This window comes from Hydra vulgaris, chromosome 06, assembly GCF_038396675.1.
Source record: "Hydra vulgaris chromosome 06, alternate assembly HydraT2T_AEP".
Taxonomy (NCBI): Eukaryota; Metazoa; Cnidaria; class Hydrozoa; order Anthoathecata; family Hydridae; genus Hydra; species Hydra vulgaris.
The window spans coordinates 41,351,749-41,367,500 of NC_088925.1; the positions used below are offsets into that span (position 1 = coordinate 41,351,749).

The following is a 15,752-nucleotide window of genomic DNA, read 5'->3' on the forward strand; positions in this document are numbered from 1 at the left end:
TGAACCTAGATATAAAGCTGTATTACAAGACTCATATTTGTCTATCCAAAAGTTTGTTTGAAATTTTAACATACATAGAGTAGCTTTAAACGTGCAGAAGAACTCTGTAGTTAATAATGAAAAAAGAGTTTAATTTAACATTAACTTTCACAGACAGCTCGAAATTATGAAGAAGAATTTACACTATTATATACAATATTTACGTTAATATCTTACGCTAAAATATATATTTTAATGTAATGGCCATCTAAAATAAATAAATGGGCTTAGGTTCCCTCAATAGCTGTTGTTGTTTTTTTAAGCTCAAATAGTGTTTGAGATTTCAAAAAAATAATTTTTATTTCCAAACGCTCTTTGGATTTTTATAAAACAATTACTCTTGAATAAAAAAGGTTTTATTTGAGAAAAACTTGGCGGTCTCGTCTGGTACACAGTGCCCTGTTAATTTTACCAACTTTTCTTAACTGCGTTGATAAGTGCTAATACACATGGCCACGCACATTAAGTAGCCTTTTTTGACGGAACAATTTTTTGTTAGACTTTGCCGTAAAGAAGACCCGTTCCGTTTTTTTAAATATAACCGGGTTCTATTTTTAAAAAAATACCGCCACTAATAGAATGAAAGTCTTATTACTTCACTGAATATAATGAAATTATTCAAATATGTAATACATTTTTTGATTAAGTAAAAAAAAAAATTGTTTACATTTAAATTTTATCTTTACTTTTTTAAGAATATATTTTTGCATTTTTTGCACATCCATGAATCATCATCTGATGGTATATCGTTTGCAGTTTTAATTCCAACACAGTGAAAATGAAACCATGAATTGCATATTTCACAAGCTATGGAATTTTCTTCAAATATCTCTGCGATATATGGAACAAGTGTTTTGCACACAATGCAAACATACAATGGTTTTGATACAACTGGGATAAGGGATTTTGATTTTTGCGATCTTTTAGGCTGGGATCTTTTTGAACGTTTTCTTGATACAAAAGAAGATAAATATTTTGACTTAAGTGATATTTTCGGTTGAATTATTTTTGCATGTGTTTGTTCAGTTACAACTTCTGTGACGTCAACGATTCTACTTTTTAAGTTTTCTGATGGAGAGGATTGCTGAATTTCATTATTGCTAGTATCTCTATTACTGTATAGAAGAAATGGTGCTAGGTGATCATACCAGAATTCTGAAAGATTTTTTAGCATTTTATCAAAAAATATTTTGTCAAATAAAATACTCTCTAAGTAGTGTCCATGGTGTGTAAAAACAAAGTACCATGCATGTAAAAAGTTCAGAACTCCCAATTGACCTTGGATTTGAAAATAATGATCATGGGTCTTTTTTAAACAAACTTTTCCTTCTGCGTTTATATGCAATGAATTATAGTTTAAAACCGTTGGTATAGTGTCTCTAATAATGTAAGGGCATTTTATCTCTATGCATCCAATACCGCAACAGCATTCAACAATAAGATCAGGCGAAGCTGAAATGAATTGAAAACTTTTGTAGATATGCATGCCAGAATCATAAAACTTTATTTTTTTGTGACCATTTTCTTTTAAAATTTTTATCACTGCCCTTTTAGCATGAGCTTCTGTAGCAATGCCATGTCTTGTTGCAAAAGTTTCAATTTTTTTAATTGTAGTTATAGTTTTTAACAGAGCAGCAGAACCATGTTTATTTTCAATTTGGGTAAAGATTGACTTAAATTTAGAAGCAGTAATCCTGCCTAGGCGTTGGTTAAACCATATGCTTGATGAAGATTGCATTCGAGTTGCTTCTTCAATACTTTTAATATGTGCATCATTAAGTGTTAAACTTTCTGTAAAACAATTTACATTTTCAGTCAATGACAGGTTGTTGTCAATCTTAAAAATATTTGCTGCTTCAACCACGCCTAAAGGCAGACTAACTTCAGATTTTTCCACTTTTTTGGATTTACCGTTGCACAATTCAACAAAACAGCTATTGTGAGAAACATCTTTTAACGATTTATACAAATAGTCTCTAAACTGGTCTTTGTTTTGAAGAAGTTGCTTTTGCTGGTCCGTACAAAAAATATATTCTTTTAATGATTTGTTGGATTCTTCTATTTTAATATCTGTAGGTTTGTTTCCTTTTCTGTAATGATGTTTATTGAATACAACATCGCAAAGTGGTTTGTGTGTTAAAACAGTTTTGATACCACTTGGAACCTTCCATTTTGCAAAAACACTAGTACATGATGGCTTTGTTGCCCCTGTACACACTGCAGCTTCAACTCGAAATAACATTGCAATTACATGGTTGCAGCAACCAAGAAGACCTGCAATACAATTACAGTATGCTGAACTGATTTCACCACCAGGTTTTAAATTGTCTTTTTTTACTGCTGCCCAAACATGATAAGGTGTACTAGACGTACGTTGTGATGGTGTTACACGACATTTTAGGAAACAAATATCAGAATCTTCAGTTATTTCATGGAAATATATTTCTTTGACAAACTCGCATTTGTAGTAGCGATAAGCTTTCCCTTCTTTATAGTCAGAATCTAAACGATTCATTAGGTCATGTGGCTGTTCAAGCTTTCGTAAATATTTTTCTATGTCAGTGTAGTAAATGGAAGGCCACTTGTATAATCCACTACCACTTTCAGAAAACCAATTTTGCTTTAGTGAAAATGGGTCTGGAATAACACAGTTACATAAAATGAGTTTGGACATATACTCGTGTACTAGTAGCCTTTGGCGATCTTCGCTTTCATTATCAATAGGTGTTTGATTTTCAATGGCAGAAAACACTCTAAAGTTATTATATATATATAAAAAATAATGATATACTCATATTATAAATATATATATAAATATATATATATATAAATATAAATATATATATATATATATATAATATATATGTATATATATATATATATATGTGTGTGTGTGTGTGTGTGTGTGTGTGTGTGTGTGTGTGTGTGTGTGTGTGTGTGTGTGTGTGTGTGTGTGTGTGTGTGTAAAGTATGTTAGCTCAATCTAAAAAAGTGTCCTAGATGTTCTTGAAGAATAGAGCAGTACTAAATTTGTAAAAAACATTTCTCTAATCGAATCTAATCATACAATTGTATATACAATGTATGATCATGTATGCATGTATTTATGAATACATACACTGTATGTATCTATGTATGTATGTTTATATGTATGCATATATATATATATATATATATATATATATATATATATATATATATATATATATATATATATATATATATATATATACGCTACCATTATGCTTTTTCTTACCTGAAAACTAAAGTTTCAAAGTCACCATCTACATCTTTATTCCTCAATATTAAATACTCTTTAAGAGCTTTTTCACTCCACGTACGAATTCGTGCTAAATTTATTGCTTCCATAATTAAAAATATTCTAAAATATAAACTTATATAAATTTAAACTTTGAATAACCTTATATAAAGCTAAAAAAATATCTATATTATGAGAAAACTCATGCAAACGACTGTTTCGTTCAAGGATGCTCTCTTAATTTATCTGTGTATTTACTTTCTTTCATGCGATTCTGCGCATAACAAACAATAACATACTACTAAGAAATGCGCGCGCACGTAATTATCGGAACTGTGAAGACGTGTTGATAAATTTTTAGTTTCGGAATTTTTAGTATCGGAACTGTGAAGACGAGCTGATAAATTTTTAGTTTCAACAGGAATTGATGTTGTTCATTGGTTAATTTTACTATAAAATTAAAAATAAATGTTTGTTGTTGGTTGTTTGTTTTTTCTATAATTTCTATAGCCTGTTCCTTTTCTTTAAATAAAATAAGACTGTTATTTGTGGACATGTAAGCGTATTTACATAAATTTATAATGCGTATATTTCAGTATATTTTATATTTCTCTGTATCTATATGCATATTTTCTTTTAGATTAAAAAATAAGGTATAGAAAATGATAAAATAGAAAATAGAGAAAAGCAGTAGAAAATGAAAAAAAATATGTTGGAAGTTATTAAAAGAATGTTGTGTTATCCTTCTTTTTAAGGTATCTGAATATATATTTAGATTTTTAAATTTGTTCTTAAATGGTGTTATCTTTTTTTTTACTTTAGATAAAAATATACTAACTAAAATTGCCAAAAAAATATGGATAATAATAAATCCTAAATTAAATTGTTAGAGGTTTTTATTTTGAATAATAATTGTAATAAATTGTTTTAATTTTTGTTTATTAATTTTTGATCCAATAGTTAAGCTAATGAGTTAAATTGTAGAGGTTTATATATCATATATATTCTGAAGTAATTGCATTTGATTCTTTTTTTTAAATACATTGCTTAACATTAGGCATTTTAGTTTTTTTTCTTTTAAATAGTTAAATAAAATTGTTTTATAGATGAGAAACCAAGTAAGGTTCAACATTGTGTATTTGTTTTTGTTACCAAATAATATCTTTTTGTAGATATTATCTATCTTTTTTATATTATTTATCTTTTTGTAGATATGTTTAACTTTAGACTATTAATATTTTGATATTTTTATTTAATTTCTTTTCTCTTTTTTTTTTGGATGGTTGATATTAGGCTTAAATAAGTTGTTAGAAGAAATACTATATCAACTTAAAAATAATTGATAATTTAGTGAAATAATTAGAACTAGGCAAGCTGATATTAATTGTTGTCAAAATATAAGAAATGCTGCTTGGTAAGAAGAAATTAATTTATACCTAAATTAGAACATCATGGTTAGATAAGTTAAAAGTAATTATCACATAAATGAAAGAGATAGCCTAGGCGAGATTAATCATTCTCAAAATGTATGAAATGCTCCTAGACAATCAGAATATTTTGTATTGCACGAAGTGATACTATTCTAGGTTATAATTATTAAGGATAAATGAGTCAGATCTGTCAGCATTGCTGTGCTTAAAATTTTCTTGATAAAACACATTTTTTATGTTGCCATAATAGAAGGGTAGTTTTGCTTCCATTTTCTCTATTTCTGCAAGATTTTCAGGAAGTTATATATAATTCCAATATCAATTTTTTAAAATATATTAGAATTTATTATGCCTGTCTTTATTTTGCTTTATTTACTGATAATGTGGTTTAACTTATAAATCAAAAACCGCCATGTTTTAAAATGTGTGTCAAGTTTTTTATTGTGTAGGTAATCTTGCACCAGATCAAGATATTCTGCCAACATTATCAACTGTATATCTCTGACCCACTTGCAGCAGTTAATTTTAGAAAGTAAAAACATCGCAATCAACTTTACATAATTTAATGTTTCAGTTGCAAACTATAGTTACTGAAGTTGCTGTTGTACTTGTTGGAGATGGTTCACCTGCTTTCAGGGAGGTTATTTACCCAAAAAGTCATTTAAAAGTTTTATTGAGAATGTCAGCTAATTTAGATCCTACAGTTTATAATAAATTTTAAGTTAAAACATAGTCTGATTAGAAAAGATTGCAATTTGTATGATTGTTTTATGTTTATTTATTATTTAATTGTAACAATAGTAATGTTATTGGTAATATGTTTAATGATAGTAGTAAAATTGAAATGGATAATATTAGACTTGATGTTATTAGTGTAAATAGTAATAGGCAACATAAAAATAGTAGTTGTCAAATAAAAGAGATAGATCTAGATAGGATAAAATTAATCGTTGTTGAAATGCAAGAAATGCTGCTCAGCAAGCAGATAATGTACTCGCGAGAATTCAGTGTCAAGCAATGTTAATGTCTGTTAATTCCATTTTACTTTAGACATTTGAGAACAAAGCAATGTATGAATTTTTCTATTTATAGTAACATTATTTATATATTTATAGTAATATATTGAGTGATTTATAGTATATATATTTATAATAATATTTAGATTAATAACAGTTTATAACAACAATTTATAAACAAACAGTTAATAAAATAAATGGTTTTAATTTTTCTTTATAATTTCAAACATAATTGTTCTTTTTTTTTATAGTTTTTTTTTTAAACATCTTCGCTTCCAACAAGGCTGCAAGCAACCACTAATTAGAGTTGGAAGTTGTCTTTGTCATTTTTTTAGCATTTCTACTGTTGAAACATGGTTTTAATTTTGTAAATTTAATATGATGTTAAGTTTACTCTATTAATCATTAGTCAACAGTCAGAGAGAAGCCGGAACCTTATTAAGAAATGCTGGAAGTTTTAATCAAATGCTGGGATCTTTTAATCAAGTAAAAATAATTTTGTTTTCTGGTAACATAATAAACCAGTTACTATTATCTATTGTGTGTTTTTTTACTTTTTTTTAACATTCTGCTTCGAAAACATTTTCTTTCTCTCCCTCTTTCTCTTAGATTAGAGGGAGAATTAATAAAACTTATTACATATTTCTTAATATAACAATTGATAATGACTATTTATAAGAAATATCTTACAAGATGGTTGCTATTTTCTGATATAATTGATAACAAATTAATAGCTAAAATTGTCCCTTGATTGTTCAAATATTGTAGCAAATGAAATCCTTTTAGTTCAAGTATTTTAGTTAATAAAATATCTTATTAAGTTGTGGTGTTATTTTTACGTTGTATTGTCTATCCTTTACATAATATTTTCATTTTTAATTATTCTGGAGACACAGTAATGTGTGCTAACAAATATCTTATGCTATGCGCTATTGTTACTGTGTTTTGTGTTGATAGAACTAGGCTGTTATAGCTATTTTTTTAGTTATTTATTTCTGTAATATTATTCTAATTCTACTAACTATAAAATGCAAATAATACTTTTGTATTAAAAATTGAAATTTTTTTAGCATTTCTTTTTTAAGGTATTTGCAGGCTTTACTTGACATTCCTTTACTGGTACCTGCTGTGTTGTGACATATTTTAAAAAGAACTTAACTGATGTTAATGCAGTTTTTATGTCGTTAACTATAAGCAATAACCTTGCTGATCAGGAGTCAAACTTAAGATGTTAATTATAGATAAATTTGTCTTTAATTTTTCATATCAAGTTATTAATGTGTTTTTATTGTTATAAATGATTTAATTATTAATATCCTGTATTATGGTTTGCTTACTGCTAGTACCTTAATGAATGGCGAAGTTCTGAATGGTGAAATTCTGAAATAACGAAATTTTTTAATGCATAGAAAAGTTGATACTTTTATTTTGTAAAATAATTTTATTTGATAATATCAGTTAGTATTTATAAGTAATAATTTTTTTTTTCTTTATTTATAAATAGATGTTTAAATCAAAGTTTATATACCATTAATTTGATGGTATATAAATCAAGACTATTTATAACACTTTTAAATTTTAATGATTAAAATTAAAGAGTGTTAATAATAATCTTGATTTTATTAATACTATTAATATGAAGAATTGTTGTCAAAATAAATCTAAGTATATTGATAATGCAGACATGCAGTTAAAGTTTAAAAGTTTGGTGCACAGAGATTAATGAAGTACATAAAGTTCAGGTATTTATAAAATCTGATTTTTTAAATTTATTTTTTAAAAAATTTAATACTAAATTCTGTTAATATATTATTTAGAGTTCGTCCTAATAAACGCACACCTTTGCAGCCGTTGGAAAACCTAACCAGTGAAACTGACTCTTGGACTCTTTGGAATGCTTTTACAGCACTGTTTCTTTAACCGCTGAATGTTAAAAGTAGTGAGCCACTATCGCCACTTTGTTCTCCACCATTAGTTCCAATGCATATATCTACCCCAGTTTCTTCTAAACAACATGTTGATAAAAACCAATCACAAAATTCACCTCCTAACATTTCAAATTTTTGTAAACCTTTGAAAGGCAAAGTGTTTGCATCAGCTTCAGTTGGTCCGAAAAAAGCACGAGCAAATAGTAATTGCATTTAACAGGTGTTAAGCAATGCCAAGGATGCAAATGCTTATGACAGTGCACATTCTGATCCAAAATGCCAAAGTAACTTTCTATTTAATTTGTGATACATCTCTCTCTCTCTCTCTCTATTTATATATATATATATATATATATATATATATATATATATATATATATATATATATATATATATATACATATACATATATATATATATATATATATATATATATATATTATATATATATATATATATATATTTATATATATAATATATATATTTATATATATAATATATATATTTATATATATGATATATATATATAAATTTTTATAGGGACTGTTGAATACAAGAAATTTAATAATGCTATGGATACAAATGATTGTGACAGTGCACATCCTGATCCAAAATGCCAAAGTAACTTTTTATTTAATTAGTAAAAATATAATAAGGTATACTCTTCCGGCTGGAAATCTATATCGGCTGGAGGTGCTTACGCTTCATTAATTGCACCATCAATAACAATGTCACCTTTAATAAAAGTTGTTCATCAGTAACCTAACTACTCTATGATTCATATGTCAAAATTTAATTTTATGCTATTTTTTAGATGCTGCACATGAATTACGAAGACCAATGCCCAGAAAACATCGGATATTTATTCTAATTTAATTCCAATCTAATTTATTTGATGATTCAACAGATTCAAAATAATTTATTTTAAAAATATATTTAATTTTGATTTATATGTGTATATTTTAATTGCCTAATCCTTTTTTCGTATCTTACATGGTAACGTTTATAAATCGAAATTTAATTTAAGTTTAACTTTCAACTTACAAACAAATTTTTGACAAACTGATTTCAGTTGCTTACTTATGTCACTATTTAAAAATAAAAAATTAACATTACCTATTATAAAAAACAATTTCAAAATGTTATTACTTAAGTAATAAGTTTTAAAATTGATTTTTATAACAGAAAACAATGGAAATATTCATACTTAAGTAATAATATTTTATATTACTAAAGTAATAATATTTTTAAATTATTTTTTATAATAGGTAATATGTTAATTTTTTACTTATAAAAGTTATTAATAAAAATACCTAAGTTTAGGAATTGAAATATAAAAGGGAAGAGACAGGATTGCAAGGCGAAATTCTAAAGATCCTAAAGGTATAAGTATTTTGTGAAATGTTGTTTTAATTGTTATTTGACTATTTTTTAAAATGCTTTATATAACAATGTCCCTATGTAGTTATGTAGGAATCCTTGGAATGAATATTTCCAATATTTTATGTAAATTCTTGATGGGTGCATTTAGCCATTAAAGCTGCATAAAGTCAACTTATTTAGGTGTTTTAAATGTGATAATTCAAAACACAAATCCATGGGAAAAAAAGGATGCTACCTGATCCAATACATTTTAAAAGCTTGTATTTTTTCCATAAGTAAATAAATTGGTAATGCATATATAGTTTGTAATATATATATATATGTATATATATATATATATATGTATATATATATATATATATATATATATATATATATATATATATATATATATATATATATATATATATATATATATATATATATATATACATAGATATACATAGATATACATAGATATATATTTAATTTTTATAGGGGCTGTTGAATGCAATAAATTAAACAATGCCAAAGATATATTTTGAACGGTGCACATCCTGATCCAAAAATCCCAAGTAATTTTTTAATTAATTAGAAATGTATTAATTTTTATATTAGAAATATAAAATAATTGCTTTGTTCTCTGAAATCGAAAGTAGAAACTACGTTGATTTCTACGTTTCTAAGTTGAAATCTACTTTGTGAATTATATTATTTTACTATAACACATATCAATAATACATTTACATATATTATTGATGTGTGAAAATTTAATTTTATACCATTTTTTAGATGCACACAGTGAATTGTCAGTAAACAAAAAATGTTGGAAGTTCACCCGATCAAATTTATTTGATGATTCAACTGATCCAGATTTATTTATTTAAAAAGAATATATAATTTTATTTTATATTTGTGCTTTAAATATACTTCAGTTAGTTTATCCTTTTTTCCGTAGTTATCTTACATGATATATTAACTCTTACATTAAACTGATTTTGGTTGCTGATATTATTCCGATTTATGTTTTTGTGTAAAGATTTGTTTACGATAGTTCATCGTCTGGTCGAGCATTTGTGGCTTTTTTTAATCCTCGGGCCTAGATCAATTGCTGACATTAGACCGCCATCCTTCGTTTCCTTACTGAATCGCGTCGGGGCGAGATCGGCCAGCCGATGATATAAGCGGTATCGCGACGGCTTAATATCGGCCAGCCTATGCATAGCGATAGTTTGGGGGGCTAGCCGATGTCGGACCGACATCGATCCGTACGGACAAAAACGATGGCGGTCCGATGTCGGCAGCCGAGCTCGGCCCGACATCGGCTTTAACACAGGGTTACCCTTCTAAAATAAAACTAATGAAAATGTGGCCGTGGCTATTCTATTCAAAAATTAGACATTTATAACTTGTCTAAATCATTTAACGAGGTGCACCAACAAGAAGGTAAACCATAGGACTTTGCACTCCTTCTGTAAATTGTCACGTTGTTGCCTTAGGTTAGCTCTCCGTTTCTGGATACTTACCTTTTCTTGATAGGCAGTTCATGTAAAGTATTAGTATTGTTGGTTAAGCCTCCATTTCTGGATACTTTACTTTTCTTGAGAAGCACTTTATGTATAGTATTAATGTTATTGTCTTAGGTTAGCCCTCCATTTATGGATTCTTATCTTTTTTTGTTAAGGCAGTTTTGGAATTTTTTTTTAGTTTTTTATCTTGTTTTTTTTATTTCTTAATCAATATAAGATAAACTTAAAAATAAAATAAAATACGCTAATATAGTCAAAACAAAAAGGTAATTATTAAAGTAACAATAAGTAAAAGACACTAAATCAAACAAAGTATTTATAACTCTTTCAACATTAGGAGTTATTTTTTGACAAATAAGATATTTTTAAGTTTTTAAATTTGATTATTTTTTTTTTTTGTTGTTTTTTTTTTTGTTTTGTATTTTTTAAATTTTTTTTTTTTTCTCTCTGTTTTCTAAATTCTTAGCAAAATCATTCTAAAGGTAGTATGCAGCATCTTTACGTTTCTTTGCTTTACTTTATATGTCAGCTCTCTGGTACTTCCTATATGTATGTATGTATGTATGTATATATATATATATATATATATATATATATATATATATATATATATATATATATATATATATATATATATATATATATATATATACACACTAGGTACGTAGCATGAAAATTTTAAAACAATCGTATACTAAAATGTTATATATCATAAGAAACCCCTTTAATACAGTATTTTAAAGGTAAAAAAATTATAAAAAACGAACAATTAGACAAAAGGTTATATTGTTTTTAGTACCAAAAATTTGATATGTGGATTTGAGGAAGAAATTGTGGTCAAAATTTAGTTTTTTTTTACCTAAATTGTTATAACTCTGCTAATTATTGTCGAAATGCCTATAACTTGGTATCATAAGATAGGTGTAACAGTGAGCTACAAAATTAAAATGGCCTCTGCTCACTGGGCTTATCCAGGGGGTTAGAGGGGGTGGCGAACCGCCACCTAAACCACCCAAAAAAACATTTTTTTTCCATATTAGAGCGTCTTTTTGTGAAATTAGTCTTTCTATATAACTTTTACTATAATTTGCTCCTACACCACCACCACATATAAAAGGTGTATCTTTGTGTTAGGGTGGATATAAAGGAGATAGTCAACACACCCTATTATCAAAAACAAATCATTCTTATAAATATTTTATCTTTATAATAAAAAGGAAATCTATTAATATAAATAAAAATCATATTTTACTACTTTACAGTATATACTAGTGATGAATACATGGAGTTAGGAAAAAGGGTATGTGCCATCCCTCTCCAACCTAAATAAAGTAAAAAAAAGGCATAAAATGTGATTATGTATAGAATTTTATATAAAAAATAAATAAAATCAATATAAGAAATTAACATAAAAAAATATGTTACCACATTACAAGACTCTAAATATAAGCTAAACATATTTTATCACATTAAAAGACTCTAACTGCAGGTAGTATCCAGGGGGCTAGAGGGGGTACTGAACTTCCATACTCGCTGCCAAAAATGGTTCGTCCATTGTAGAACATCTTTTTTGTGAAATTAGTCATTTCTATATACAAAATGATATTCTAATTTTGATACAATTAATATATAATAAAAATTTTTATTGACCTCTAACCACTTGATGTATTAAGGGGGCTAAATGGGGCCAAAAAGAGCGCAAAAAAAGATCAAAAAAATTGAAAAGGCTGTTTAAAATGATATGAAGTAATGTAAAAACATATGCACCACATTTCTAGACAAGTAAGTGTATCCTTTCTTTCATAATATTATTAGTAATTTGTGTCTTGGCTTTTAGTGAATGATTGTAAATTTAAATTCCATTAATGAAACTTAATAACAATTATTTTTAACGATAGACACGACGAGAACGTAAGCCAGAGCCGTCTATCAAATATATTGCAAGTCACACCACTTACAGTACTTTTTTCACAAGTCACACCACTTACAGTACTTTTTTTGCAAGTCACACCACTTGCAGTAGTTTTTTAGCAAGTCACACCACTTGCTGTACCTTTTTTGCAAGTCACACCACTTGCAGTAGTTTTTTAGCAAGTCACACCACTTGCTGTACCTTTTTTGCAAGTCACACCATTGCTGTACTTTTCTTGCAAGTCACACCACTTGCTGTACTTTTTTTTTGCAAGTCACACCACTCGCTGTACTTTTTTGCAAGTCACACTTTTTTTATATCATAATTGTCAAATTGTGAAAAGATCAACTCTCCTGCTATGACATCAGCAGCAAGCTGAAACTTTTTCATGCAATAGTCAACTGCTTCTGAATTATTTTCATCTTTTTTCCAGTAAAAAATAGTATAAATTCTGTCTTCTTTTCTTTTATTTACTTATCAGTTACAAACCATTCATGGCAGAGTTCTCTGCCAACAATTCTTTCTGACATGTCACCTAAGTCTTCAAGTTGTTTGGTAGATAAGTGCTTGTATAAGTTTTTCATATCATTAAAAGATAGTTGACGCAGGTCTCTTTCAAGATTTGTTTTTTATTTTTTATCCATTTTTTGCCTTTTGCGTGTCTTTCTTTTTGAAATTTCTGCTCGTAAAGCAGTATGATTTAACCGATTGTTTAGCTATTTTTTACGAGCTGCTTGCATTGACCACTTAACTACATTTTCTCTAGATACTTGGTCAAGACTATCTAAATAATCCATAGTCTTATTCTTTTTTGATCTTATTTTGCAAGATATATAACATATTGTTGCATTAGGGGATCTACATTTAGCTTCACTAAACATACCCATTAACTCTTCGCTATCTATGCTGTAAAGCCTTGCACTAGCTGTCTCCTCTTTGAGTGTCGCTGTAATGGAAAGGGAGAAATATCTCTCATATTGACGTTTCAAAACATCCATTACTGCAATAAGACAAGCATTAATCATGCCAACAAGCTGCTCATCAATGGAGCATAAATTATTTTTAGGTTCTAACACATTTGGTTCAAGAGGATTTCTAAAAAAATCATTTTTTCTTTTTAACAGTGCACTTGGATTAGAAATGCAACTTTAAATCGTTTGCAAAACACCTTTAACTACCTGAATACTGGCAATATGATCAAAACTTGCTTTGTCAGCTGATACATAAAATGTTTTCATCCAGGGTCCAGTGAGTAGTTTGGAAAATATTGCTAGCACACACATTTCTTTTATGGCAGTTGTATTGCAAAACGCTGATTGCAGTGCTGTTTGAAGAGTGCTACATGTTACTATTTTGATGGTCAGAAAGTCTTTAAAAGTAGTGTAATGTTTTATAAAGATGAAACAAGTACGAAAAAGAATGTGAAGACGATTGCCACGATATCTTGGAATTATACCTCATGGCAGTTTTTTATCGTGTAAAAAGTTAACAAAGCCTTCAGGATCACCCTTGCCATCTTTAAACCTCAATTTTTTCATTGCTAAAACAATTTTAACGGCCATACAATCATATCCAAATAATTGGCAAGTTTCTATTTCCAGAGACTGTAGTGCCGAACGAAAGGAAATAGCTATTGTGTCAAGTGGGTGCAAATGACAGTTTAGCTCATTCAAACTCTTACTCCAGGTTTCACAAATTTTGGTTATAGTAAGATGGTTTGCTGCAACTCTGTCTGTCATTGTGTTTGATATATTTGAGATAATTGACTTACGACATTCGTCAAATGAAAACGAGTGATAATCTGAATAAATTACCGCCTTATAATCCACTGCGTTACATATGTGTTTTTGATAATCATCTGATGCACCTCCAGGTAGTTGGTCCAAAGCAATGACTTGACATTTATCCCTTGATGTCAAGTGAATGCTGTTGATATGGACACCTTGTGTTGTTGCATCAAACCTAAGAGTCAGATTTTTGTTACCGAAGGCCCATTCTGCTGCTTGTAGGTCAGATATACTGCCAAGCTCACGAGCCATTTGCTCAACAGTAATGCGCTGGGGAATATACAAAATATCAACACCAAAATATTGTTTAATTTTCTCCAATAGGAATGGAATATTACCTGCTAACACATTAGACAACAACATGCAATAAATCAACAATCTAGTTTGTAATACATAAGACTTGCTATCTTCTGACGCAACTGAATTTGCTGTAATTTCGTCCTCCCTCTGGGTTATATCATTTTCTAAACTAGCTAATGCCATTTTTTTTCCCTAATAATTTTATTATTTTTGAGGTTAATTTGCCTTAATTTTTCTTTCTCTTTAATCTGTACAGCTTTTTTTGCATTATTAAGGTTGCGAATACGCCTACTGTAATAATATGTTTGCAATTTCTGTTTTAAGTCTCTAACTTCTTCTCTTAAAGCTTTTATAATACCTTCTTTTCTTTTGACACTTTGCCTTAACACTTTCAGCTTATATGGCATGGTCTTCATTTTAGACTTTACTAAATCTATTTTATTTTTGTATTCTTTGGAAGAGCTAGCTAACTTTGAAGACAAATAAGGCAACCTATTCATTAACTTTTTTTCTTTGGAGTTAATTTTTTTCTCTTGAATTCTTCCTAATTTCTGAATTTACAATTTGGCTTGGTGAAAATAAAGATTCACTATTTACTGGAGATAACACATAGTTTTCTAATGATGAAAATATTGAAGATACAGTGTTTATGTTACTAGAGGTAGACGGAAATGCATGAGGCACTTGTTTTTTTATTACATAGGGCTCATTGCAAAATGCAGCAAAATGATTGGAATCTCTTTTAAAGTTGCAAACCCATTTCTTCCCTTTATTGACAATTAATTGGACATCATTTGTGCTAATACTGAAGCCAAAATACTTGTTGACCTGTTTAGCAGTCTCATTCAAAAGTTCTCCAGATTTAGAAAAACAAAATAGTTTATGCCCTATCCTACACTGATTTATTGTTTCACAAGGTAATGCATAGTTAGCAAATGAAAACTCTTTGAATTTACCAAAAAATTCAAAACTATTTTTTTTTGGGCCCATATAATGGTTCAAAATATACCAACTTAGTCAATTGGTATTACAGTGCAATTTGAAATCTAACTTAAAAAGAAAATTTTAATAGAAAAGAGAAAGTCTTTGTGTAAAAAAACCATAAATACCTTCTACAATAAGTGAATAGTAGATACCTTCTACAAAAAGTGAATGGTAGATATCTTCTTTAATTTTTTTACCTGGAAGTA

General features: G+C 28.1%; 1 protein-coding gene across 1 annotated transcript; it reads right to left on the bottom strand.

Annotated features, from left to right (window-relative positions):
• Positions 1-630: 630 nt before the first annotated feature.
• Positions 631-3,566, bottom strand: LOC136081862 (uncharacterized). The gene is made up of 2 exons (XM_065800158.1): positions 3,296-3,566; positions 631-2,792 (listed from the first exon to the last, which is right to left on the bottom strand). The coding sequence occupies exons 1-2, from the start codon at positions 3,406-3,408 to the stop codon at positions 722-724; spliced, it is 2,184 nt and encodes a 727-aa protein (XP_065656230.1). The 5' UTR covers positions 3,409-3,566; the 3' UTR covers positions 631-721.
• Between the last annotated feature and the right edge of the window lie 12,186 nt (positions 3,567-15,752).

Coding starts and splice junctions, on each gene's coding strand:
- LOC136081862 (XM_065800158.1), bottom strand. CDS start 3,408: ATGGAAGCAATAAATTTAGCACGAATTCGTACGTGGAGTGAAAAAGCT. Junction 2,793..3,295: donor TTTGAAACTTTAGTTTTCAG/GTAAGAAAAAGC, acceptor TAATAACTTTAG/AGTGTTTTCTGCCATTGAAA.